This window comes from Apodemus sylvaticus, chromosome 21, assembly GCF_947179515.1.
Source record: "Apodemus sylvaticus chromosome 21, mApoSyl1.1, whole genome shotgun sequence".
NCBI lineage: Eukaryota > Metazoa > Chordata > Mammalia > Rodentia > Muridae > Apodemus > Apodemus sylvaticus.
This window is the reverse complement of record NC_067492.1, coordinates 34,756,720-34,780,974: the sequence shown is the minus strand read 5'-3', so window position 1 is coordinate 34,780,974 and position 24,255 is coordinate 34,756,720. Positions and strand designations below refer to the sequence as shown.

The window sequence follows — 24,255 nt, the reverse complement described above, 5'->3', positions numbered from 1 at the left end:
TGTATACATACATACAGTTATACAAATACAGATTCTGCGTGACTATGCAAATTAAATAGTTACATTTCTTTCATTGTCTTCTGGGAGATATGACATAGTTCAGATGTAACACACACAATATACCTTGAGGCTTCTAAATTCTATGTACGTAACACCACATGCCAGGCACAGCCTGGGGATTCTGAAGGGAATCAAGATAGGGAGAATCCAACTGGCCTTGTGTGTGCAGAGCCAGTCCAGGCCTCGATGGCTTACCGGTTGGCAGTGTTGGGCTCCGCCCTTGGGATGCCCTCTTTACCTTTGCCTATTCCCCACAGCCGCAGGGACCTTGACATTAACCGGCCTGGGACGGTGCCCAATGCCAAGACGCTCCGGTGAGTGACTCCTGCCCTCCAGCCAGGCCCTGCCTTTGTTCCAAACCCAGGCCGGATGACTTTTATCCCCTGTCTCCTAGCTGCCCAGTGATGCTGGTAGTCGGAGATAATGCACCTGCTGAGGATGGGGTGGTGAGTGTGACTGTCCTGACCAGGGAGGTTATAGCCCTGGGGGGAGGGGGAGGGCTGAATGAATGATGCACTTCGCAGAGCCTTGGGGCCTGACCACTCCCATCATCCCATTATACAGGTGAAGACGCCTGGAGCTTAGGCTAGGGCCAGGCTGCCTAGTGGGCTGTCCCCTCGCCCCTGCATGTCTAGCTTAGAGCCCAAGGTCCACTTCTTCCTAAAGTGGACCCATAAGTAACTCCTGGACATCAGGACTCACCTTGGGGACACCCAGGCGCTCACTATGGGGCAGTGCCTGTCACCACTTCCATTGGAGCCCTGGCGGCAGGCAGCCTCGGGTGGGGGCTGGGGGGGTGGAGCTCTGAACCCAGGGTTGCTCAGAAGAGGAAGGCTGTGAGGGCAGAGTGAGGATCCCACTGTCCGGATCCTCTGGTCCATCCTGCTGGGGTGACCCTGGCCTTATGCCTTAAACTCCTGTCCCACTTGCAGCTGTGGCTGCAATTCCAGGCCCCACAGACTGATAGGCCTCCAGGGACTCAGGAAGCCCTAGAGGAAGGGAATGTTCCCAGATGGTCTCAGAGGCCTGAGGAGGGAAGGCCTTGGGCCTGGGCTTTCCTCTCTCTCCCTCCTCCCCTCCTTCTCCTTCCTCCCCTCCCTTTCCCTCCTCCCTCTCCCTCTCCTTCCTGCCCTCCCTCTCCTCCCTTCCCTCCCTGCTCCGGGCACAGAACCTGCCTAAGCAATGGAACAGGGGCATTGCTGCAACTAGCTCCTTGTCCCCAGGTTGAGTGTAACTCCAAGCTGGACCCAACCACTACGACCTTCCTGAAGGTGAGACACCCCACCCCACCCCACCCCACCCCACCCCACCCCATGCTCAGCGGCAGGGAGGGTCCACTGGACGGACGGCATGGGACCCTGAGCGGCTGTCTGAACAGCTCAGTGCTGGGAAGGAGCCTCAGCTCACTCTGCTCCCTTCCCTTCAGATGGCGGATTCAGGCGGCCTTCCTCAGGTGACACAGGTAAGACTGCTTTTGTGTCACCCGGCTATTGGCGGGGGTGGGGGTAGGGGTGGCCCGTGCTCCCCGCTGGTTCAGGGAGCCAGTCTAAGCATGTTCTGTCCATCTGATTGCAGCCAGGGAAGCTGACTGAGGCCTTCAAATACTTCCTGCAAGGCATGGGCTACAGTGAGTACACTCCACCCACCCCGGGCAAGGGGTAGGAACACGTTATCGTGTGCTGGGGAGTCTAGGGTGAGTGTATTCTTTGTCACCTGGACCCCCAAAGACTGGGATACTCTCCCCAGCCTCTGCATACACCGTAAGGTGGGGGTCCCAGGCCCAGCCAGCCTGGTGAAGCCTTGGGCACTATTCTGAGCCCAATGTGAGGGCCCATTTGGGAGAGAACTCTTCCTCCAGCCCCTGAGGGTCCAGTACCTAGGCTGGGTCCTCTTAGGGAAGCCTGTTTCAGATGAGTCACCCACACCCTATTGGGCTTAGGGTACCTCAAAGGCCCTTTGTCACAATAGAAGACTAGCACTCCAGCCCATGGGACAGAGAAGGGAAGGGGGACCATCTGGGAATCAGCACATCTAGACTTGACGAAGGAACAGGGCTAAAGCAGCTTTCTGTCCCCCTCCTTCCTGGAACATTCCATCAGGTAACAGTGATGAGACTCAGCCTATGCCAGTGAGCACTCAATACACATACACACACACTTCCAATGGCTCCTGTGTGCTCCCTGGACCTCCGGTTCCCCCTCTTTCCAACATACAGCTGGCAGGAGACACACCGCTGTCCCTCCCTTTGGTGCCCCCCACTAAGTACTTTGGCCTCTGGAACTTGGACCCCCTTGGGACGGCAAACAGGGTATCCTTCCACCCTGCCAGCCTCTCGGGGAGAGGTAGAACAGAGGCCCAAGCAAGCAGGGAGGACCAGCCAGAACGCCATGCTGGGCCCCGTGAGCTCCTGGAGTTTGGTAGACATCCGTGAGGCCAGGAAGGAGCAAGAGTGTGTCCTGGAGCTTCAAGAAAACTCCTTCAGGCATCCCAGGAGTCGGAGGGGCTTTGTTTGGGAGGTCGCTCGGGCCTCCTCACTCTTGGGGGGGGAGTACGTGGTGAGGGCGCTAGCGTAGGGTATGGGCCTCAGCCACAGCCTGGGCTGCATTAGAGGGGGAGTCAGAAACCCCAGACTGCAGCCAAGCCTGCTGTGTGGTCTCCATGCTGCTGTTTGGCTGGGCTGCAGTAGCAGGCGTTCCCAGGTTAGCTCTGCCCTGGCCCTCTCTTGTCTGTCTGTTTCATCTCGGCCCATCTTGGCGCCCTTGTCCTGGCCCAGTCTTCACCATGTTCTGTGTCTCCTCCCCCCACCCCGCCCCGCCCCGCCCTCTCTGGCTGTCTTCTCTCTCAGTTGCACACTTGAAGGACCGAAGGCTGAGTGGAGGAGCAGGTAGCCCATGGCCCGTCCGTCCGCTGATGCATGGACGCCCTGCCCAGCCCCTCCCCTGCTCCTCTGCAACGCTGCAGCCACACTGTGTCCTGCTGTGGTGTGGAACCTTCTCGTGTTCTGCTCCACTCAAAGCCCCAGAGGATCCCTGCTCTTGCACAGACCCTGGTCTGCTGAGGGCTCTGTCTCATGTGGGACCTGATGCTGGCTGGTCTTAGCAGTTGTCTTGTTTCTAGATTGCTGTGGGCTGTGGGGCTTCCAGAGCTTTGGGAGTTAGAGGCAAAACTGCGAACACAGCACTAGGTTTGCCTTGCAGACATAATGTCTGCCCCCTGCCCAGCCTCTAGGTGCACTGGCTTTACCTACCTAGTAGAAACAAGATTCAGGGCAGTCTGTGGCTGTGTCTTCCACAGACGCAATCCCAGCCCGTTACTCTTTGGATGCAGGTCTAGTTGGCCACACAGTGTCTCCCTATCCCAGCTCAGGGTGCCTATAAGCACCTGCCCTGCTCTGGCCATAGCTCTGGGTAGCTGCTAGGTCCTAGGCTCCTGCTGGCTGCAGCCCATTGGCCTGCTCACCGTTGCTGGCTGGCACTGCATGCCTTGGCCTGGTATAGCTGTGCCAGCACCCTGGCTTGGGATGGGCTGCTGTGTATGACAAGACTGGGTGTCCCTGGTCGCTTTGCTTGCATTGTCTCTTTCCCACCTACCTGCACCTGCCCTGCCTGTCCTCAGGACCCTCTGTTTTTGTCCACAGTGCCCTCAGCCAGCATGACCCGCCTTGCGCGCTCACGTACCGCATCCCTCACCAGCGCCAGTTCTGTGGATGGCAGCCGCCCTCAGCCCTGCGCCCACTCAGACAGCAGTGACGGGATGGGCCAGGTCAACCACACCATGGAGGTGTCCTGCTGAAGCCCTTGTCCTGCCCACAATGCCCGCTTACCTGCCCCCGGTCCCTCCCACTGCCATCTCCGCCCCGGCTCATCTTCCCTTTAGTTTATTTCTGTGAGAGTGAGGGGGAGGAAATGGGGTGGCTTCTCTTCTATTTAAAAAAAAAAAAAGATGAGGGGATCCACCTTGGGACAGCCCAGCACTACAGTCTTAGATGGTGTGAGGGGCTTGCCCTATACGCTCCCATCTCACTCGGTGTGGTCCCTGGTTGGTGCAGCCCCTCTCTTCTGTCCAGCTGGGGTGTGGCCAGGGTGTAAGATACGGTACTGAAGAAAGCCCAGCCTGACCCCTGAAGCTGGCGGGTGTGGGTGCTGAGCCAAGGCTCTGATGTGAGTGGGAGGCAGACTAGTGGGGAGCCTTGGACCTCAGAGTGTCCCTTTCCTGTAGAGATGACAGTCTGAGGATGGTAGCCACAGAGGGCTCTCTAGACAGCCATTTTCCTCATGCTTTCTGGGCAGCACAGGTAAGGCCAGCCAGGCTGAAGACTGGAGAACCCCGACATGGGGGCAGGAACCCCCACACTCTGCCACTACAGGGCCATGTCCCACCCTGAGGCAAAGGTCACCTGGTCCCTTGTCCCTGTTGGCAGAGGTAAAATGTTGATTGCTTCGTATGCTGTGTGTAGCCCCTGAGAGTTTCACGATCACCCCTTTGGGAGCTGGCGGGTACTTGCCCCAGATTTCACCAAGTGTTTGTTACAGGGCCAGTGTGTCACAGACATCACTTGAGAAGTGAGCTTGTTAGATACAGGACAGAAAGATACAATGACCTCCTCTCTCTAGAGGGGCTGGAGGTTGCCTGGTCCTTGGGTGGCCCTCGAGGCTCTGCGTTTCCAATAACCCACAACCGTGTCTGCCGTCCGTCTCACTCTCACAGCCCAGAGCAATTGTTTCAGCCTGGCCATTGGTTTCCTCCGCTGTCTCCCAGAGAGGAGAGAGAGTACTTAAGCGTGTATATGGGGAGGTGATGTGTGTGCTGTGGGTATTCTGGGGCACAAGGACGCCGGCAACCACGTATCTGTGGCACGTGCTGCCCTTTCTGTAAGCCATTTCTAGACTGCTCTGGAGTCCAGTGGAGTGTATTCTATCCCCGGTTCTGTTCACTCACGTGCTTCCGTGAATACTGAATGTGACTGTGTAAAGCTGGTAGAATCAACCCCTTAATGTAGATAGCACTTCAAGTATTGGACATCTTTTTGCTGTGTTAAGATATCTATAAATACCTATACATTATATATATGTGTGTGTGTGTGTGTGTGTGTATGTGTGTATCAGGTCCTCTTGTATGTGCTTTCCCATGATGGCGGTCTTCTCTTTGGTCAAGATGAACTTTTAATGGAGTTCATTACTTTCCTCTCTGTACAAAGAGCCTAATTTTGTGTACTCTGGTGGCTGATAAGAGACTTTGAGATTACAAAATGCAAAGTAAAATCCTTGATATAGAAAGTTAACTGTGCAGAAAAACTAATAAAGAAATTAAGTGTATGTATATGTGTCGTGTTTCCTGTCACAGGAAGGCTGAGGCTGCTCCGGATCAGAGAGCTGGAGGATAGTAATGGCTTCTCTGTGTCCCTACTCCATCAGTGCCTGTGATACACATTGGGGCTGGGGAGGGCTGAGCATTCTGTAGCCCAGGCTGGTCCTGAATACTCTACAGTCCTACCTCAGCAGGCTGGGTGTTAGGATTATGTAGTCCACCCTGCCTACGTTTTTTTATTTTTCCTTCTGTGTGATAGAGATTGAACCAGGGTGTCTTGTCTGATCACACATGATGGTCAAGGGTCTACCAATCCTGACACTAACTCTGAGCAGAAAAACAAGGGCACAGCACTTTTTGTTTGCTTTTAGTTGCTTTGGGACATGGTCTCACTCTGTTGCCTGGCTTGCCAGGAACTCCCAGTAATCCCCCTGTCTCAGCCTCCCAAGTACTGGAATTAAACTGCTAAATTCTCCATGTTACCATTACCATTATTTATTCACCTCTCCATGTGTGCGCGTGCGTGCGTGTGCGCGCGCGCGTGTAGAGGGGGTAGGGGGAGGAGAGAGGGAGAAAACCCAGGTGTAAATGGACTAATCTATGAGTCAGTGAAATGATGGTTAGCACTGACAAATGTGCGGTAGCACAGCAACAGGCCAGCCTCGCGGAGAAGAACCTGTCCCTGCACCCCGCTCTCGGGGACGCGGCCAGAGCTAGGGTGGAGAGCACAGAACCCGCCCGCGGGGTGCGCGCATGCGCGATCTCTCAGCCGGAGCCGTTCAGTGGAAAGGCCGAGCTCCGCCCCGTCCGCTTGCGTCCTGCGGCGCCGGAAGCGCAAGTGGGGACGCGACTGCTCGCAGCATGGCGGTCCCTGCCAAGCGCGCGCGGGTAAGTGGCGGGTCGCCAGTCGCCGCTCCCTGCCCTTCCCCGAGAGCCGCCCGCACATCCCTGCCGCTCCCCGAGGGGCCCAGCGGCGGCGAGCCCGAGGGCGACGCGGTGGCCGGCTTCCTGCGCTGGTGCACGCAAGTGGGACTGGAGCTGAGTCCTAAGGTGACGGTGAGCCGGCAGGGCACGGTGGCCGGCTATGGCATGGTGGCGCGGGAGAGCGTGCAGCCCGGGGAGCTGCTGTTCGCGGTGCCGCGGTCCGCGCTTCTGTCTCCCCACACCTGTTCCATCAGCGGCCTGCTGGAGCGAGGTGGGTAAGGGGCAGGGGGCTGGCTCCGAGGCTGGCATCGGAGTCGCGCTTGGACCTTCACCCAGTGTCTTCCCTAGAGCGGGGCGCGCTGCAGAGCCTGTCCGGGTGGGTGCCGCTGCTGCTGGCGCTGCTCCACGAGCTGCAGGCCCCAGCCTCACCCTGGAGCCCCTACTTTGCACTGTGGCCAGACCTCGGGCGTTTGGAGCATCCCATGTTTTGGTGAGAGCCGAGGGACGGGCCGGGAAGAACCGATTTCAGTTACTTTGCTCTGGGGACTGGGCGCGGCAGGCTGTGAAGGGCCCTCCCTGGGTGGGCTGTCCTTGCAGGCCGGAGGAAGAGCGGCTGCGCCTCCTAAAGGGGACCGGTGTCCCCGAGGCCGTGGAGAAGGATTTGGTGAACATCCGTAGCGAATACTATTCCATCGTCCTGCCCTTCATGGAGGCTCACTCTGATCTCTTCAGCACCACCGTTCGCTCCCTGGAACTCTATCGCCAACTCGTGGCCATTGTGATGGCTTATAGGTCAGTGATTAAAGTCTAGAGGAGCAGACCCTCATCTCTGAGGGGAAGGTGGGAAAGAACAGTAAACTCCCAAGGTCTCTCACCCAAGACTGGGCCTGAGCTGAGTTCTCTCTACGGCAGCTTTCAAGAACCGCTGGAGGAAGATGATGACGAAAAGGAACCCAACTCCCCCTTGATGGTGCCTGCTGCAGACATACTAAACCACATAGCCAATCATAATGCCAATCTAGAGTACTCTGCAGTGAGTGGACCCCTATCCCTAGTCAGGTTATGTGCATTACAAGTCAAATCAATGGGCTCTTTCCTAATTATCGTTGAAATGCGGTGAGATTGGCTACTCTGTATACTATCGGGACACACCTTAAGTCCACCAGAATAGCTGCGTGCTCTGGCGTGTCACCTCACGTAGAGAGCTTGCGAACAGCCGTTCAGTACAGTTCAAGAGGTGGGATGTTCATGGGTCAGAGGCAAAGCAAGGCCTCACTGTAAAAACGTGATGTAAAAATTGGCAAATGACGTGAGCCTCGTGGCTTACACCTGTCATCTTAGGAGGCTGAGGCAGGATCGAAGATTCCAGGCCAACAGCTTCCAGTGTAAAACTTTGCTCTTCTGTTTAAGCAGGTGTGACTTTCACTTATCCTTTGCCTCTATTTCTATTTTGACATGAGGTTTAACTTGTTCTGTTTTTGTGACAAGGTATTACTAACCCTGGCTAACCCAAACTCAAGAGGTTGCCTCCTGAGCGCTGGGTGTGAATCACCAGGCCTAGGCTTGCTTTTTCTAAAGCTAGGGTAGGAAACTAGGCAGATACACCTAATACACTAAGCTGACCTCTAAAGTTGGTTTCACACCCCCCCCTTAGTAATGTAGGAGTTAACAGATAAATGGTCTGTCTTCCAAGAGGGAAGTGGTCTTCAAAGGTGTGGTCCCAGCTTTATCTTTTTGACCCAGGATTATCTCCGGATGGTGGCCACTCAGCCCATTCTCGAAGGTCATGAAATCTTCAACACATATGGGCAGATGGCTAACTGGCAACTGATTCATATGTATGGTTTTGCTGAGCCCTATCCTAACAACACAGATGACACAGCTGACATTCAGATGGTGACAGTCCGAGACGCTGCACTGCAGGGTGCGTCTGCCCACCCCGGGGTCTGTACACCTCTTGACAGCGCTCGGCTTGCTGGAGTTGATCTTAGCTCTATTCATCCATTATTTTATAGGAACAAAGGATGAATCGGAAAAGCTGCTCCTGTGTGAGCGCTGGGATTTCTTGTGCAAACAAGAGATGGTAGGGGAAGAGGGAGCCTTTGTGATAGGTCGTGAGGAGGTGCTAACGGAGGAGGAGCTAGCCACTACACTTAAGGTACAGGGCTGACAGGGTATGGGGGTGCTGGTATTTAGAATAAAGCCAAAGACAAAGGGGACCTAATTTTCCTACAGTAGTGTGGCTGTCTTGAAGCTCACAGATAGTCGCTCAACCCAACACAAGGGCCCGTGTTCCTTCTAGGTGCTGTGCATGCCTGCTGAGGAGTTCAGAGACTATAAAGAGCGGGCTGGCCAGGGCGAGGAGGAGACTGAAGACGACAGTCTGGCAGTCACAAATATCCCCAAGCTCCGAGAATCATGGAAACGCCTTCTTCGAGACAGTGTTCTGTTGACCCTACAGACCTATGCCACAGACTTAAAAACTGAGCAGGATTTAATCAGTAATAAAGAGGTCTATGCTGAGCTGAGCTGGCGGGAACAGCAAGCCTTACAGGTCCGCTATGGTCAGAAGATGATCTTACATCAGCTGTTGGAGCTCACGAGTTAAGCAGGTTTCCGGAGAACCTTTTAAGCTCACGGGCTGGCTTACAAAGGAGGGAAATGTGGGACTGTGGGGAAGGTAGCTAAAGGTAGGCTTGACCGACCCAAGGTGAGAGTTATGTGTTGGCATTTTTGGATTGAGTTCAGCAGACTTCGGAACATGCTATTTTTCCTAATGTGGTTTTCTTAGAACTTAATAAATAAGTATGGACTGCGTTCAACTTTGAGAAGTTCCACCTTTCTTTAGCACATTCCTGAGAAGCATGACACATCTCCATCTTACCTGTGGCCTAAAGTCAGAATCACAACTCGCTTCTCAGAGACAAATTATAAGTGGAATTGTTTCAAATACTAACTCATACCAAAACAAAACCCCCACACCTAAAGTTTTTAAATAGTAGGAATAGGAAAATCTGGTCATTTAGAACAGACTATTGGGATCAGCAGTACCAACTGCTCTTCCAGAGGTCCTGAGTTCAATTCCCAGGACCCACATGGCGGCTCACAACCATCAGTAATGGGATCTGATGCCCTCATCTGGAGTGTCTGAAGTCAGCAACAGTGTACTCATATAAAATCAATCTTTTACCTCTTTCCCAGCCGACTGGGCTACCCACCTTCATCACCAGCACTGGCTGCTGCTACTGAGAAAGGCACAGTCAACTTGTATGCATGTCATGACTTTTAATGTTTACTGTCTTCACACATACATGAAAGCTGATGAAGGCCCAGAAACTACAAAGTCTACAAAATATACCAAGGGCCTATCTGTTCACGCAACGTTGATGATCCTGATCCTTACAAAAGCAGCAGCTGTAGTAGTCTTTTTGACTCTTGTTATTTGAAAGGCTGTACAGCCTCAGCATGTGATGAGGAACCCCAGACCAGAGATCGTGTCCTCTGCAGTTCTGCTCTCCCTTAGGACCACGAAGCAGGTCAACTACTTTCCAAAGGCAAGCAGAACTCCCTGGGTCTGTCTAGTGTACACTTTTAACTTAAGTGCTTTTTACATTTTAAAAAAAGTTGCATGAGTTCAATGTTCTGCTATTCTTTGGAATTCCATGGATGTCGAAGGCATGCTGCTATGCCTGAGACAAGAGCTGGCCATTGACTGCCTGTCACAGAGTAGGTTACATACACACTTAAGACACGCTTTGCACAAAGCCAAGAAGTTCCAGACAAAAGTTTTCTCTTTCATATATTTACACAAGTTCAAAATGATATTCACAGCATCTTCTAAATTTTGGCCAAGAGTCAAAAAAAAAAATGCATTTAAACTTTGGAACTTGCCCACGTAGACAGGAGAGCGACCCAGCAGCTGGTGGGACAGACCCCTGAGACCCACGAGAAGCTGAAAGGATTCTTCAGTTTCTGAGCTTGGTTCAGCGGGACCAAGGCTGATGCCTCTTCAGGGGTATACACAGTTCATCTAACTGGCACCGGTCCCCTCCATCACCTGCTGAGCCTGCTTCTGTCCCATGCAGCACTGTGCAACAGATTGAAACAACCTGGGAAGTGGACACAAGTATGAATTAACTTCACGACAAACTACAGGCCTTGATCTGAATTAGCTATAACCATGCTTAAACTCATAAACCCAAATGAGATGAATTCTTTTGTCTCCCTGCTTGACAATTAACATTTTAACTCACTTTTCAATCTCTGGGGCACAGTGTACAAATTCATGGTTCCAGAACTTAAATGCTGGATTTTTAATCAGCTCAATGAAGGTGATAAGAAGACCCCAAGGATGTGGCCTATTTACAATCAACCGTTCCAAGAGAACCCTAAAAAGGGGTATAGAAGAGTTAGTTAATACATAAAAAACAAACACCTATGCCTTCATTGCCCCTTCCCCAGAATCCACTTACAATTTAGCATATGGAAATAGAATTTCCCCTACATGACAAGTGCTGTCCTCGTACCAATTCTTTTGTTTTGTTTCCTGGTGGCAAAGATTCAGGACCAAAGCCATTGCTGCTGAAGCTTTAGACATAATTACAAACAAAATGGTACCCTGCCATCCAAGCATGTGACAAGCACAGTTCAGATGTAGGTAAGAACCACAGGCTCTAGTATCTAGCTGGGTGAATAGGTAAATTAGAAGTCTGTATGCACATCCCAACTATATTATGCACTAATCTCCAACTCTATATAGTTTAAACACCACTGTAGGACTCTACTGTTTCCCCCTTAAAACCTTAAAAAAATGAAGTACACAAAAATGTCAAGGTTCCACACTAAAAAAATGTTTTTGCCATTGCTACCACCAAGAAACTAATGTTGCTTTTATTGTAAACTAGTCCCCAGCATCTCAAAGCAAACTACTGTCAATATCAACTTATTTTGTAATTCCTTAAACCTAATTCAGCAAGAGATGTTGAAACTAGGAATGCATAGAACTCCATTAGAATGCAGATGAGGCAGAGGCTGCACACCCTTAATCCCAGAACTCAGGAGGCAGCAGCAGTTGGATTGACAAATCTGAACCAGCCTTCTCTACAGAGTGAATTTCAGGACAGTCAGAGCTACTAACAATACAGGAGAAAAGAGCCCCCTTTAAGTAAATCTCTCACCTTGTGATCTGTTCCTGGATTGCTTCGGTGTTCGCCTCGGCAAACAGGTAGAGCATGGTGCAGCTGAAGTAGTGGGTGTGGCTATTGGGGTACCGCAGCTGGTTTGCAATTGCATTTAAGAAGAGATACCGGCCTAGAAATTAGGGAAACTAGGTTTAGGATTTACTCTGAAAGGCCAGTATGAGAGACAAATGAGTCTCTTTAGGCTTTGGTTTCTTAAGGAAACTGATAACATCAGTCAGACATAATTAGCATTGTGGGCCTTACACAAGGATGACATACAAATTGTGAAGGTTATTCTAATTCTGTGATTTACTAGTGGTTTTCTGGATCCCAATATTGTTTTCTTTTGCTTCTGTAGGTTTTTATTTGCAACCCATATTATGAATCAGGAAAATATATTCTTTAATTTTTTTTTTAACTAAAATCTTGAAGGACAGTTTTACATTCTACAGATCTCCTTTAATGTCACAACTTCTGCATTATCTCAACATCCAACTAGTTAAAACATTTTATTTTGTGTAGTTCTTTAAGAACTGATGTGTGTACACATGAAATAAACACAAGGAAGGCAATGTCTTCCTCTGACACAAACAGTCCTGACCGCTAGGCCCTCGTGAGACCCTTCCCTACTGATCCTTGTACTTTGGTAGAACAATGGAGAGGGGGTATCAAGTCCAGCATCTTCCACCATGCTCAGGATCTTGTTTGCACCATTGACACAAGGACCCCTAAACACTCATCTAAAGGACTACACAAAGGATAGTATACACAAAGAATGCTCAGAATAGAAAAGAATAGTCTTGTCTCCTCAAGAAGAGAACAGCGGTCCTGAAAACACACACAGGCAACAATTATACAGACTGAGCAGATTACATTAAAAAATATTAGTAGTCTCAAGTGACCCAGCAGTTCTTCCTGACATGCCCCACTCCTAGCACCATGGTGGCAGACTAGCAAAGACTGGACTCCGCTCCATCTGGTTCTAGCCAAAGCAGTCAGTGAGGGATGCATGCAGCCCAAGTACAAGCAAACACTCTGGCAGAGCATAAGAACTGCTAGCGTGAGTAAGTAGGGGACCGGACGGAAGCAGACCTGCTCAATCTTCAACCCATCCTCCCGCCTGGGGACAAAACTACACATCTGGTTCGTAAAACAAAAGGTTACCCCCCATATGAATGTATACACACACATATATGCATGGAGTAACAATAAAAATATGAAGTTATGAATTTTTAAGGGAAAAACAAACAAACTGAGCAGAGTTTATTTAGCACGTAAGCTGGGCCAAAGGAAATCCAGCTCAACCAGGAAGCAGACCACAGTGACTTATGGATGCTGCTCTACACTTCCCACAAGTACCTGTGAGCTCTACTTCTTTATCTTCTTATACCTTACATTTAATAATGTCCTGTTCCCTGTCAAGTAGACCCTAATAAATGATGGTAAATACAAATATGAAACAATGTAGTATGCCCTCAGATATAGGGCATATCAAAAAACATATTTCATACATTTTACTGTAATCAGGCATACAAATATCTATAATTACAAGGTAAGATTTGGGGCCATTTTCTTCATCTTTTATAAAAAAAGCATCCCTTATTGTAGCTTAAAGAAGCTTTCTAGATTCTTGCGATTATATGTGTGGCAAAGTACAGAGATCTGACGATGCAAACAGCCCGCCTCACTCACCCTCAGTATCTAGGTCCACGGCCAGGTTCTGGAAGATGTCCATGTGTGCTGAGTGGGTGATGGTGCTCATTGAGGGCGTGCTGCCCTTGTTGTGGATGTGTGCGATGGCCTGAGTCCCTACATAGAGCACCAATGCATTGATAAGCTGGAGGTTGTAGCGGTTCCCAGGCTCATTAGAGACCTAAATGGGCAAAAGAGAAAACCTTAGCAGAGAACTATGAATAACACTTCATATTTTTTTTCCAGACACAGGATCTCACAGTGTAGCTCCAGCTAGATTCAAACGCAGAGATCTACCTGCCTATGCTTCCCAAGTAATGGGATTAAAGAAAGTATGCACCGCTATGCCTGGCAGCATTACTGTTTCTCAAGCCTTCTTTCTCTAAAAGGGATGTATAGTTGATGATATTCATGATTTAAATATAAGAAAAGTGCTCAAGACTGTGAGCTATACAAATGCACAGCTACCCTAAGAGTGATTCTACCAGAAGACTTGTGTTCCTTTGGAAAATCAAATATTTTTGCACATGATACAGCCATAACCTCACAACCTCAGGCATAATTTAGATAAAGTAGTTGTTGCACACTATGCTAACACTGGAAAGCCAATTTCACTTCAAACCACTCCATAAAGGAAATTTAACTACAATCACTCTATTTAGAAATGCTGGCCAGAAAAAAAAGCCGGGCAGTGGTGGCGCACGCCTTTAATCCCAGCACTTGGGAGGCAGAGGCAGGCGGGATTTCTGAGTTCGAGGCCAGCCTGGTCTACAGAGTGAGTTCCAGGACAGCCAGGGCTAGACAGAGAAACCCTGTCTCGAAAAACCTAAAAAACAAAACAAAACAAAAAACAAACAAAAAAACCAACCAAACAAAAGAAATGCTGGTCAGGTCTTACAAGAAAGTAATGTTTTTTCCTTAGTGGTCTCATAACTGGGTCAAAAATGAGTAAAGTATATGACCCAGTTAAGCTCACCCAATGAACAACCACAACACTGCCTGACTTAGGGGATGAGGTCTTGCCCTAATGTTGGCCACAAGCCTGTCATCTGTCTGCCCCAGCCTCCTCCGTGCTAAGGTAGCAGGTGTGTACTGCCACATTCAACATCAATGTTTCTAAGTCTCTAAAGTCAGGTTGGGAATGCTAATCTGAAAATGGGACAGAGATGGATAGTGAACATGAACTGTACTGCCCAGAAGACACAGCAAAGAACTTAAGCCAAACCAACAAACCTGGAGGTTACTACGCAGATCAGACAGAAAAGTGACGGGTGATCGAGTTTTAAGATAAGAATCCAAATCTTTTTTGAACTGGGGTGGCATCACTCCAGTGAAATTGGTGAGGATCCGAGGGGCAATGTTAATTTCGCTTAACATGTCCACCTGCCACAAATATCAAGAATCAGAATCAACCACAGGAGTTAACAAACAATGCCTCTTGATAGAAGTGTTAGGATGGCTTTCTAGAACTATACATACACACAGATTGTGATTATTACAAATCAACCTTTCTTAGCACAATGTTAGCTATTTCTCATTATTTGAAAAGAAATTAAAGAATATTTTTGTGCCAATCTAATTTGCACCATTAACTATTATTTCCAATCTTAGAATCTTAGAATTTCCAATCTTCTCTGAATTTCCAATCTTCTCTGAAAGAAGCCCCAGAAAAATACATGCTTTAAAATGTGTAAGAAAGGACCTTAAAAAAGAGCTAAGAGCAAATTTAAAAGGCTACTTTTATGTTAATGGCAGTGTGATTTTTAAGTGGTTCTTTTTCCTTAAATAATTTCAACATATACACATGAAAACTTGTGAAATATAGACATTGCAAACACCACTTTGTTCTTCAATTATGCAGTGTGGGAACAGCAACTGCCCAACATTCAGTTTGAGGTTTGATAATTATGCCATGTCAAAAATGTGAGAAAACAGTAAACTAATATTCAACCACAGCATCATATTCATCAAAATTAGTAACAGATTTAGCTACCCTAAGAGCATCAATAACTAAGGTGTGAATGTGTTGGAGAGAGGGGAACTAAACACACTGATTATCAAAGAAAGGGCTGATATATTAAGATAAAAACTCCCTTTAGGAGCTACAAAGATGGCTCAATGGTTAAGAGCACTGGCTGCTCTCCTCCCTCCCTCCCTCCCCCGCCTGCCTCTCTCTCTCTCTCTCTCTCTCTCTCTCTCTCACTCTCTCTCTCTCTCACACACACACACACACACACACACACACACACACACACACACACACACACACACACACACTGAGTCCAGTTCCCAGCACTCACATGGCTGCTCAAGATCGCCTCAAATGCTACCTCTGTGGACCCACTCACTACCTTTTTGCCTCTGCAAGCTCCCACGCTATGCACATACTGTACATAGACTCAAACATATACACATAAAATCACTATAAGAGGAAAAACTACATTAAAAATTTTCAAGAAAACATTAAGGAACTGGGAGTTAAATTCCAGGTAAGACTGTAGCAAAAACAAAACAAACATGTTTCATCTGCTAAAACTTTACCTTCAGATTAGGAGTGAATGGGTCTGGGAGCCTCATATTTCTTGGGAAGGCACTCAGGATCAAATTTCTTAACTGGATACAATTAGGAGGGATCACATCACAGAACCCATAATGGTAATCACAAAGGAACTCTGGGAAATCATGCAAAAGAACTAGCAGCACTCTTAGAGTACCCTACATAAAAAGGGAAAAAGTTCCATACTAAGAAAGCAGTATTTTTTTTCTCCGTTGTGAATTTTAACTCAGGTCAAAAGTGGCAAAAGTTTATTTTAGTAACATTAAAAACAACAGCAACAAAACCTAAAGGCTTTAATTAATACATATGGTTAAGATTATAGTAATAATTACACACAGAAATCATGAAAACCTAGCCTTGGGAGCTGAAGCCTTAAATAAAGAAGCACACAAATACTCTGCAAAAAACCTAACACTGCCATGGCGATCATCAGACACTAGAAAGAGAACTAACAAAGTAAAAAGGCAATAAACTAACTGAAGGAAACTACCAAAAACAGGGGTGGGACCAAAGCTAACCTTTTCTAGTTCTTAACAAGTTTAGTAAATTCAACAATTCTGATATATAGGTAGGAAGAACACCTTAGCAACTTTAGATAGCCTAGTATGTTTAAGAAGGCCGTAAGTTACATCCCCAGTGCCATAGCAAAATAAAAATTCAAAAAGAAAACAAACAAACAAACAAAACAGGGAACATGAGCAAACTACTGGGAGGAATATGACAAAAAGATACATCTATACATGAAACTTTCATTAAGAAGGTTAGATAGAGCTGGGTGGGGGTGGCGCACGCCTGTAATCCCTGCACTTTGGGAGGCAGAGGCAGGCGGATTTGAGTTCAAGGCCAGCCTGGTCTACAGAGTTCCAGGACAGCTAGGGCTATACAGAGAAACCCTGTCTCGAAAAAAAATCAAAAAAAAAAAAAAAAAAAAAAAAAAAAAAAAAAAAAAAAAAGGTGATAGTGCATTCTTTTAACTCCTGCAAGAGGGAGACAGAGTCAGGAGGAAGTCTGAGTTCTAGGTAAATAGGGCTCAATAGTGAAGCTCTGCCTCAAAACACTAAACCTCTCTGCAGAGATGACCCAGCAGTTAAAACACTTGTTGCTCTTGCAGAGGATCGGGGTTTGCTTCCTAGCACCCACATGGTGGCTCTCTACCATCTGGACCCAGTTCCTGGGAATCCAACATCATCTTCTTTATTCCCTGAGCACTGTGCACACATGTGGTACACATAGATGCACACATGCAGACAGGCAAGCAAAAGCCATACACAGAAATCTAACAAAAAGTTAATAAAAAAACAAACAAGAAAACATTAAGAAAATATTCTTGTAGCAAATGGCTAAGATGGTAGCAGCTGAAGATGGGAGTGCAGTGCAGGAGAGATAGCAAAGATGGGGATAAAAACAACTTTCCATTGAAAAGCTATACGGAAGATGCACTTGTACCACTAGAGTACCACACTACAGTTCCCACTTAAAAACATTTTTCAGTATTTGTAAATAAAAATTACCTTGTAGAGGATTTGCATAGGTTTAGTGAGTTCCACATTTCTAAGGAAAGGTGCTAAATATTTGAATAAATCAATCAACAGCTGTGCATACATAGGCCACCCCTAAAAGAAAGAAATGTCCATGAGTTGTAGTAACATTTATAAGTTGTTTGGCTCCCACAAACTTGCCTACATGTAGCAGCCTGACATGAGGGCCTCTCCTAGACTGGATCCTAGCAAACTAAAATATCAACTCGGTGTGGTGGGACGTGTCTATAACCCTGCACACAGGAAGCTAAGGAGGGAAACTAACTTCCAAGCCAGGCAGAAATACAAACACCCAACAAAACAAAAAGGACTAAGTATTACGGTAGTGGATGATGTTTACCTAAAACAACAGGATTCTGTGCCTATAAGAAAACTAAAGAGAAAGGAGATGACCTTGAAGAAATTTCAGATATAATATCAAACTAGCTATAGACTGTTTGTCATAATTCCTTTAAACTCTGGATCAACTTTCTTATTCCCAATTCCTAGTAAGTAACCTTGCTCAATCCTGTTCCTCAATTCTAGTTCCTTCTTTTTGTGTGCATAGCACACATGTGCCTGTGTGCCACAGACTGCGTATGGAAACCAGAGAGCAGATTCATTAAGAGGCTACTCTACTTTCTTGCTCTCTTGATTTCAACACACAGTAGTTCCATTTTTTTCTGGGCTGAAGGACCAGATGAGGGTACTTACTATGTATAGTACTCCTTTGCCATTTAACTGCACAGTGACAAACTTCTCCTATTAAACACTGTTAAAAACCTCAGCATGAAGAGACCAACACAACAAAGCTAGAAAAGCAATGCCTGGTCACACGACAAAGCCTTTAGATGTAGTCAAGTACTCGATAGCCTCTTTACAGATGTGACATACATAATTACCAAGTAACACACTTGACAAGAGCAAACTACTACTACATGAGAATAGAAATTGACATAACAGTGCTAGAAAGCCCCAGGGAGTTACAGGCCTCATCTGTAGTAGATAAACTGCAGCCACACCTTCTGCTGTGGCGTATGTGCCAGCATTCTTGCAATAAAGATCCGATGGGAGATCAATTCAAGCCAAGCATATACAAAGCCAGGAGCTTTAGTAGGCCTCAAGATGTGGAATGTATTGCTGAAAGAAAAATTTCCGAAGCACAAATTTAAATATAGTAAACACATGAATGTAGACTTTACAATGAAAGAAATACACATCAAAACACACCAAAGTTCCACCTGACTTTTACCTCACTTAACCAACAGTCCTTAGATTTCAGCAAAGTACTGCACTGTCTGTGATTCCAGCACAGACAGTGATTCCTACAAAGATCAACCATTCAGTTGGGTACTGAGGTGCATGCCTGGAATTCCAGCTCTTGGAAGCTAGAATTGGAGCCTCAGCAACCCAGGAACTTCTGAGAACCTGAGCTATGAGGCTGTATCTAATAACAACAGAAATCTCTTACTATAGGCAGCACTCACCAGAAAGCAGTCAGAGTCTGGAAATTAATGGTCTCCAACACATGCTCAGGAGCATTGAGCTCCAACAGCAGCATGATAAAAATCCGGTGGTAGGGAAGCTGCTGAAATTCACTCTGCCGCACATCATGGTCCTGCAGGAGAACTCCCACTACTATACCGAGAACCTATGCAGAACATAGAGATTACATTCATCAGCCACACAGAGAAGTCACTTTTTCAAGTCACAAATGCTGAGTACTTAACACTTGAGTGTTACCTTCAGGCTTTAAAACAAAACAAAACCAACAACTTTGCACTAAGTTGCCCAAAAGCTGGCTTTGAACTTACAAACTCCATGGTGGTGTCTCTGCCTCCTCACTCAGCCAGGCCTGCATTGCCAGCACTGGCTTACCCTGTGCTCTTTAAGCTCTACAAACAACAAAGCAAAGGAGTCACGCCAGTTAGACGTAAGTTTCCATGATGGCAGCCAAAGGGACATTAGAGTGGCTCAGAGCTGTTTTCTGTTCTTTTTTTTTTCTTTTGTATTTCATTGTTACTGGACCAAACTTTCAATAAAGGTCACTGGTTTCTTTAAAGCTATAGAAACATGGATGTCTCTCCATGTTTCATCATGTTGAAATCCAACAATGTTATATTGCCTAATGTGACCAAGAGTCTAATCTACAAGGGGCAAACGATTCCCACTTCGCTTGGCATGATGTATGCAGTCCACTCTGCTCAACGATCAGTGCGGGGACAGTAAGGACCCACTTGTATTTCTCCACAGGCAAAACTAGTCATGGTTTACAGTCTTGCAATAGTTTGATATTCAAATTTTCCCACCTGTCTAAATCAGGTCAATATTAAATGTCACTCCTAGTGTCACTTCTAGTGACCCAATCAGACACAAGCAGAGGCAGGAGCGCACCAGCTACCACTATCACTGGTTTGGATCGTCATCAAAGCGCCAACACACCAACTGTATCACATCACGATTTGCTAAACAGTATATGGATACTATCTCTTCTATTTCATTTCTGGATGGAAAAAGATTTAGAGGCTAGCTGTGGGGTGTAGGACGTCAATCACAGCACCTCATAGGCTGACGACAGACACAAAGTGAACAAGTTAGACAAGTGAGGGGCTACAGTGAGACCCTGCCTCAAACAATAGTGTGTGTGTGTGAGAGAGAGAGAGAGAGGGAGAGAGAGAGAGAGAGACAGACAGACAGACAGACAGAGACAGACACAAGGTCACAGGAATGGGACACTACAATGGATCAGAGAACACAAATATCTACAAGTCAAGAAAGGATTCCAGACCTTGTTGAGCAGGTTGATCTTGGTGACGGTGTTGGTGGCCTCCCCAGAGTGCTTCACTAATAGTGCGATGAGGCGGACAAAGGCGTCCAGGTTGTGGTAGCACTTGGCCCGAATCATGGTAGGGTTAGCAGCAGGATTGTGCTGCTGCTCTGCCTGAGCACGGTAACTGATTTCAACACACATTTCAGTGCAAAGACGAAAAAACCTTGTTATGAGGTCATCAGTTTTAAGTATTCCTTGTTGGTGCATCTACAGTGGAAACAATCAATCAACATGGTGAGACCATCCTCAAAATCAACTTTATACAGTTAGTGTTCATACAGCAAAACTCTAGTTTATACCCGTTTTAACTCTTGCTCAGACAGGATGCCATTAGGAAAATGAGTTCTGTTAATAAGGAGCCATGGCTTAATAAAACTGAGAGTTCTTCTCAGTTTTAATTCATGGAGAAGATTGAAGCTGACAAAGAGATATTATTAACATCAAATAAAATGGCAGCTACAATTTGGGAAATTATACAAATAAAGCTAACTTTTAGAAATTAGCTTCACAGATGCCTTCCTCTACTTAACCAGTGGCAATGTTTTTGAAACTCCAACTATCTGCAAATAAAATCATTAATAATACCACCATAATGTCACTTAAAATTAATTATCTTTTATACTGTTACAATTAGAAAAGGGAGTTCCTGGTCAGGCAACAGTACATAGCAACCCTGTCTCCAATAAAAGACAGCGACAGGGAAGTAACATTAAAACATCAACACAGCAGAGGATAGGGGTGAGAACTTACTAAACCATCCTGGGGGTGGGGGGGGGGGGGAGAAGACACATAAAAGTCATCTTGGAAATTTTTGAACAATTTAACTATCTTAATGATTACACAAACAATGTCCCCAAGCCAGGGCAGGGGCCAGTTAAGACCTTACTCACATTGAAATGGGAGAGCCTGAGAGAAACCCCCAAGGGAGCAGTGACACACTGCGCCATCGCCAAGAGCAATGGGCACAGGCAAACCAAGAGGAGCTAGGCAGGCACCACATCCATACCCACGCCGCGCAATGCCACAAACCCACGCATTTACATTCCTGCCAACGGAATGTGAAGTCAGGCCATACACATGGTGACAGCTCTCAACTTGAGTTATCTTATGACTGCCTGGATTCTTTTAGCAGAGAAATTTACATAGCACAGTTGACTAGTTGTCATTTCTGTTGAAAAGTAAATCCAATTCATAACAAATCCACCTACACTTGATTGTCAAGCATTTAAAAATAGAAGTAATCAATCGTTCTTTGGAAAAACAACCATCTTTTGGTGTTAATTTGAGTAAATGAAAAAATACAGCAGTCAAGCTTTATTATAGCTTACTGAGCAAGTACCGGAACTGTTTTATTAAAGGAATTAAGGCCAGTTCAAGACAGTACTATTCTTGATACGTTCGATTATTAGAGTTTTAACTCTAGTTTTTCCTTTCTTCCTCACGTCACTGAAAACAGCCAGTGATGATAAGAAACAAAATGGACTATGACTACTTTTTCCAGTTTATTCTGTCTGTAACTGATTTTTTAAAAGGTTTTTGATTACAATTATGTGACTGCTCATGCATGTTTGTTAGTGTGTAATGTGTTCAGTGGAGCACATATATATGCAGATGAGATCAGGTGTCTGCCAGACCAGAGGAGATCCCTCGAATTAGTGAGCTGCCAGCGTGGACGGGGAGCCAAACCCCAGGCCTCTGCAAAACTAGCACAGAGCACGTGCTCTCAGCTGCTGAGTATTCTCTCTGGTCCACAACTATTGATTCTTGGTGTGTTGGTTTGAGTAAAAATACTTCCCAGAGATTCAAATATTTGAATGCATAGGTTCTGGGGAGTGGCACTCTTTGAGAAAAATTAAGAGGCATGGCCTTGTGGTAGATGTGACCTTGTAGAAAGTGTGTCATCAGAGGTGAAATCTGAGTTTTCAAAAAGCATATGGCAGGTCTGTTTTGTTTCTGTTGGCCTCTGTCTGTCTGATTCTGTGCTTGTGAATCGGGATGCAGCTCTCAGATAACGCTCCAATGCCACGCATGTTACCGTACTCTAAGAGCTGGAAACAAGACCCGAATTAACTGCATTCTTTTGTAAGAATTGCCTTGGTCATAGCGTTTCTTCAAAGCAATACAACAGTGACTAAGACACTTTGGTAAGCCTGATTTTTTAAAAGCAGCTTAATTTCTAAAACATTGAATCTGCAATTTGTGTCAGATTCATATATGAGACAAAAAATATTCTACCACTAAACAGGGATTTATTATATAGTTATATTGTGATATCCTAAAATTGTATTAGCTTATAATCCATCACTAGTGACTATTTTAGTAAAAGTGTATGTTGTGGCTTATCATTTTCTGACCCACTACAGCTTGTAGCCAGGCCAACTGGAATATGCTGTGTAGGACTTAAGGAGTAGGACTGCTGAATCACAGTAGCTGGGATCAATCGTGAGGAAAAAAGTAGGCCAGAGTAGTTTAACAAAGCATGGTGGTGGTATTTGGTTTGCATGAGTATGGAGGCAATTCTGACCACAAGTATACAAAACTACACTTTAATAATGGAGTAATCACACCCTACTTATGTTGAATAAAAAGCACCTTTCTTTCCAAAAGCTCTACCTGTCCAACAAACGCAGAGAATGCTTTGGTACTGTCACGGCCAGCTGCTGCTGAATGGTATAGATTCACCCATTCCCTCAGAAGATACTCTGCCTTCTCCCTCAGGCCTGGAGGGTCATCATATTCTGAGGCTTGAGAGATCCCAGAATGCATCATAAAGTTAGGGCCTCCATGAGCACGGTCAATCATTGCTTCATAGTTGGATCTCACTACTTCCATCAGCTGGGGCAATCTAGTATGATAAATCCAGAGTGAAAAATCAGTTAACCCACAGTTGTTTATTGAAGCTCAGGCAGGATACGCTGGCTGGTCAATGAGCCCTGAGCTCTGCTTGTCGCTGCCTCAGCAGTATGGTGTGTGTAGGCACAACTACACCCAGTCTCGCTTTGAGTTGTGTGCATCCCTGTTGCGTAGACGAATGTCTTACATATGCTTAAGGAAGCCAGAGGACAGCCTTGGGTACATTTCAGCAGCATTCAGCACTTGGTTTTCTGAAAAAGTCTCTCACCGGGACCTCTTGCTGATTAGGCTATGCCACCTGTGCCTAACTCAGCAGGGGCATTACAGGTTTGTATCAAAAGCTGGCAGCCGGGAACCGGGGCTCCCTAAGGACCCTGAGAGCCCTTCACTGGCTGAGGTTTATCTCCTGCCTAACAGCCAGTGTTCAAGCTGGCCATCCGGCCAGCCACTCCCTACTCAGCAGTCCTGGCATGGACAGCTCTCTATCAAGAAGGCAGCTGGTTAAGAATTCGCACTTTCAGGAAAATATTGGACCAACCTGAAATTATGTTATAGGTTTAAAAAGTCACAAGTTATGCTAGTGCCAGTGTATATCTAATTTCTGAAGTTCTTTAGAGACTGCTGAGTGAACAGGAGAGCAGAGCATTTCATTCTTACCCTTCTGGAGCATTGCCTCTGGAATGAGCATTAATTCTCATGAGGGTTTCAATAGTATGGAACAGATCTGCCTCAGTGATATGGGCAACACTCCTTTCATCCACCAGCAGGATTTTTACCAACTGCATAGCAAACGCCACAGCCATGTAGTTCAAGCCATTCTCCATCGACTGGCAACACAGCAAATTCAAGAGAGTTAATGACTAAAGAACAAAAAGCACTTCCTAAATCCTTTAATCCACTCAAGTTAAATATCTCCCATACCTGAGCAAGATGAAGATCATACTGCTGCATGTTAACCAAATGATTTCGAATTAACAACTCCACAGCCTCCACATTATATTTATATTCATCTCGACATTCAATTAGGCACCTAAAAAAAACAACATTGTTTTAATCAATCTCTCTCTCTCTCTCTCTCTCTCTCTCTCTCTCTCTCTCTCTCTCTCTCTCTCTCTCTCGTATTTATTTTTATTTTATGTGCATTGGTGTTTTGTCTGCATGCATGTCTATGTGGGAGTGTCAGATATTGGGAGTTACAGATAGTTATAAGCTGCCATGTGAGTACTGGGATTTGAATCCGGATTCTCTGGAAGAGCAGTCAATGCCCTTAACTGCTGAGCCATCTTTCCAGGCCAGAAAAAGACAGCATTTTAACCATACTAACCACATTAGCCA

General features: G+C 46.5%; 3 protein-coding genes across 12 annotated transcripts in view; 2 read left to right on the top strand and 1 right to left on the bottom strand.

Annotated features, from left to right (window-relative positions):
- Positions 1-5,375, top strand: part of Ndrg4 (NDRG family member 4) — a 37,585-nt gene extending 32,210 nt beyond the window's left edge. For both annotated transcript variants that reach the window (XM_052166677.1, XM_052166678.1), the window contains 6 exons: positions 318-374; positions 455-506; positions 1,284-1,331; positions 1,487-1,522; positions 1,636-1,687; positions 3,698-5,375. In XM_052166677.1, coding sequence (XP_052022637.1) covers positions 318-374; positions 455-506; positions 1,284-1,331; positions 1,487-1,522; positions 1,636-1,687; positions 3,698-3,852 — 400 coding nt within the window. In that variant the 3' untranslated portion in view covers positions 3,853-5,375. The remainder of the gene's footprint in view (positions 1-317; positions 375-454; positions 507-1,283; positions 1,332-1,486; positions 1,523-1,635; positions 1,688-3,697) is intronic.
- Positions 5,376-6,183: 808 nt separating this feature from the next.
- On the top strand, positions 6,184-9,113 carry Setd6 (SET domain containing 6, protein lysine methyltransferase). Of its 3 annotated transcripts, none has more exons than XM_052166933.1 (7): positions 6,184-6,562; positions 6,640-6,781; positions 7,024-7,083; positions 7,204-7,324; positions 8,035-8,215; positions 8,307-8,449; positions 8,594-9,113. In XM_052166933.1, the coding sequence occupies exons 1-7, from the start codon at positions 6,229-6,231 to the stop codon at positions 8,897-8,899; spliced, it is 1,287 nt and encodes a 428-aa protein (XP_052022893.1). In that variant the 5' UTR covers positions 6,184-6,228; the 3' UTR covers positions 8,900-9,113. The 3 variants fall into 3 exon arrangements, with proteins under 3 accessions (XP_052022893.1, XP_052022892.1, XP_052022891.1); XM_052166932.1 differs by having other exon boundaries at positions 6,889-7,083; positions 7,204-7,261; XM_052166931.1 differs by having other exon boundaries at positions 6,889-7,083.
- Positions 9,114-10,064: 951 nt separating this feature from the next.
- The window catches only part of Cnot1 (CCR4-NOT transcription complex subunit 1), an 80,089-nt gene continuing 65,898 nt past the window's right edge, over positions 10,065-24,255 (bottom strand). For 4 of the 7 annotated variants that reach the window (XM_052166922.1, XM_052166925.1, XM_052166924.1 and 1 more), the window contains exons 37-49: positions 23,842-23,950; positions 23,578-23,747; positions 22,660-22,912; positions 20,026-20,274; positions 18,725-18,888; positions 18,260-18,377; positions 17,232-17,333; positions 15,705-15,878; positions 14,397-14,546; positions 13,164-13,344; positions 11,469-11,601; positions 10,545-10,679; positions 10,065-10,400 (exon numbers count right to left, since the gene is read on the bottom strand). In XM_052166922.1, coding sequence (XP_052022882.1) covers positions 10,322-10,400; positions 10,545-10,679; positions 11,469-11,601; positions 13,164-13,344; positions 14,397-14,546; positions 15,705-15,878; positions 17,232-17,333; positions 18,260-18,377; positions 18,725-18,888; positions 20,026-20,274; positions 22,660-22,912; positions 23,578-23,747; positions 23,842-23,950 — 2,017 coding nt within the window. In that variant the 3' untranslated portion in view covers positions 10,065-10,321. The remainder of the gene's footprint in view (positions 10,401-10,544; positions 10,680-11,468; positions 11,602-13,163; positions 13,345-14,396; positions 14,547-15,704; positions 15,879-17,231; positions 17,334-18,259; positions 18,378-18,724; positions 18,889-20,025; positions 20,275-22,659; positions 22,913-23,577; positions 23,748-23,841; positions 23,951-24,255) is intronic. The other 3 variants (XM_052166927.1, XM_052166929.1, XM_052166928.1) reach the window with 1 other exon arrangement.

What these genes read in the sequence shown, in the direction of transcription:
- Setd6 (XM_052166931.1), top strand. Translation starts at nt 6,229, where the DNA reads ATGGCGGTCCCTGCCAAGCGCGCGCGGGTAAGTGGCGGGTCGCCAGTC. An exon ending in CAGCGGCCTGCTGGAGCGAG is followed by an intron (nt 6,563 to 6,639) that starts GTGGGTAAGGGG and finishes TGTCTTCCCTAG; the next exon opens with AGCGGGGCGCGCTGCAGAGC. An exon ending in TTGGAGCATCCCATGTTTTG is followed by an intron (nt 6,782 to 6,888) that starts GTGAGAGCCGAG and finishes CTGTCCTTGCAG; the next exon opens with GCCGGAGGAAGAGCGGCTGC.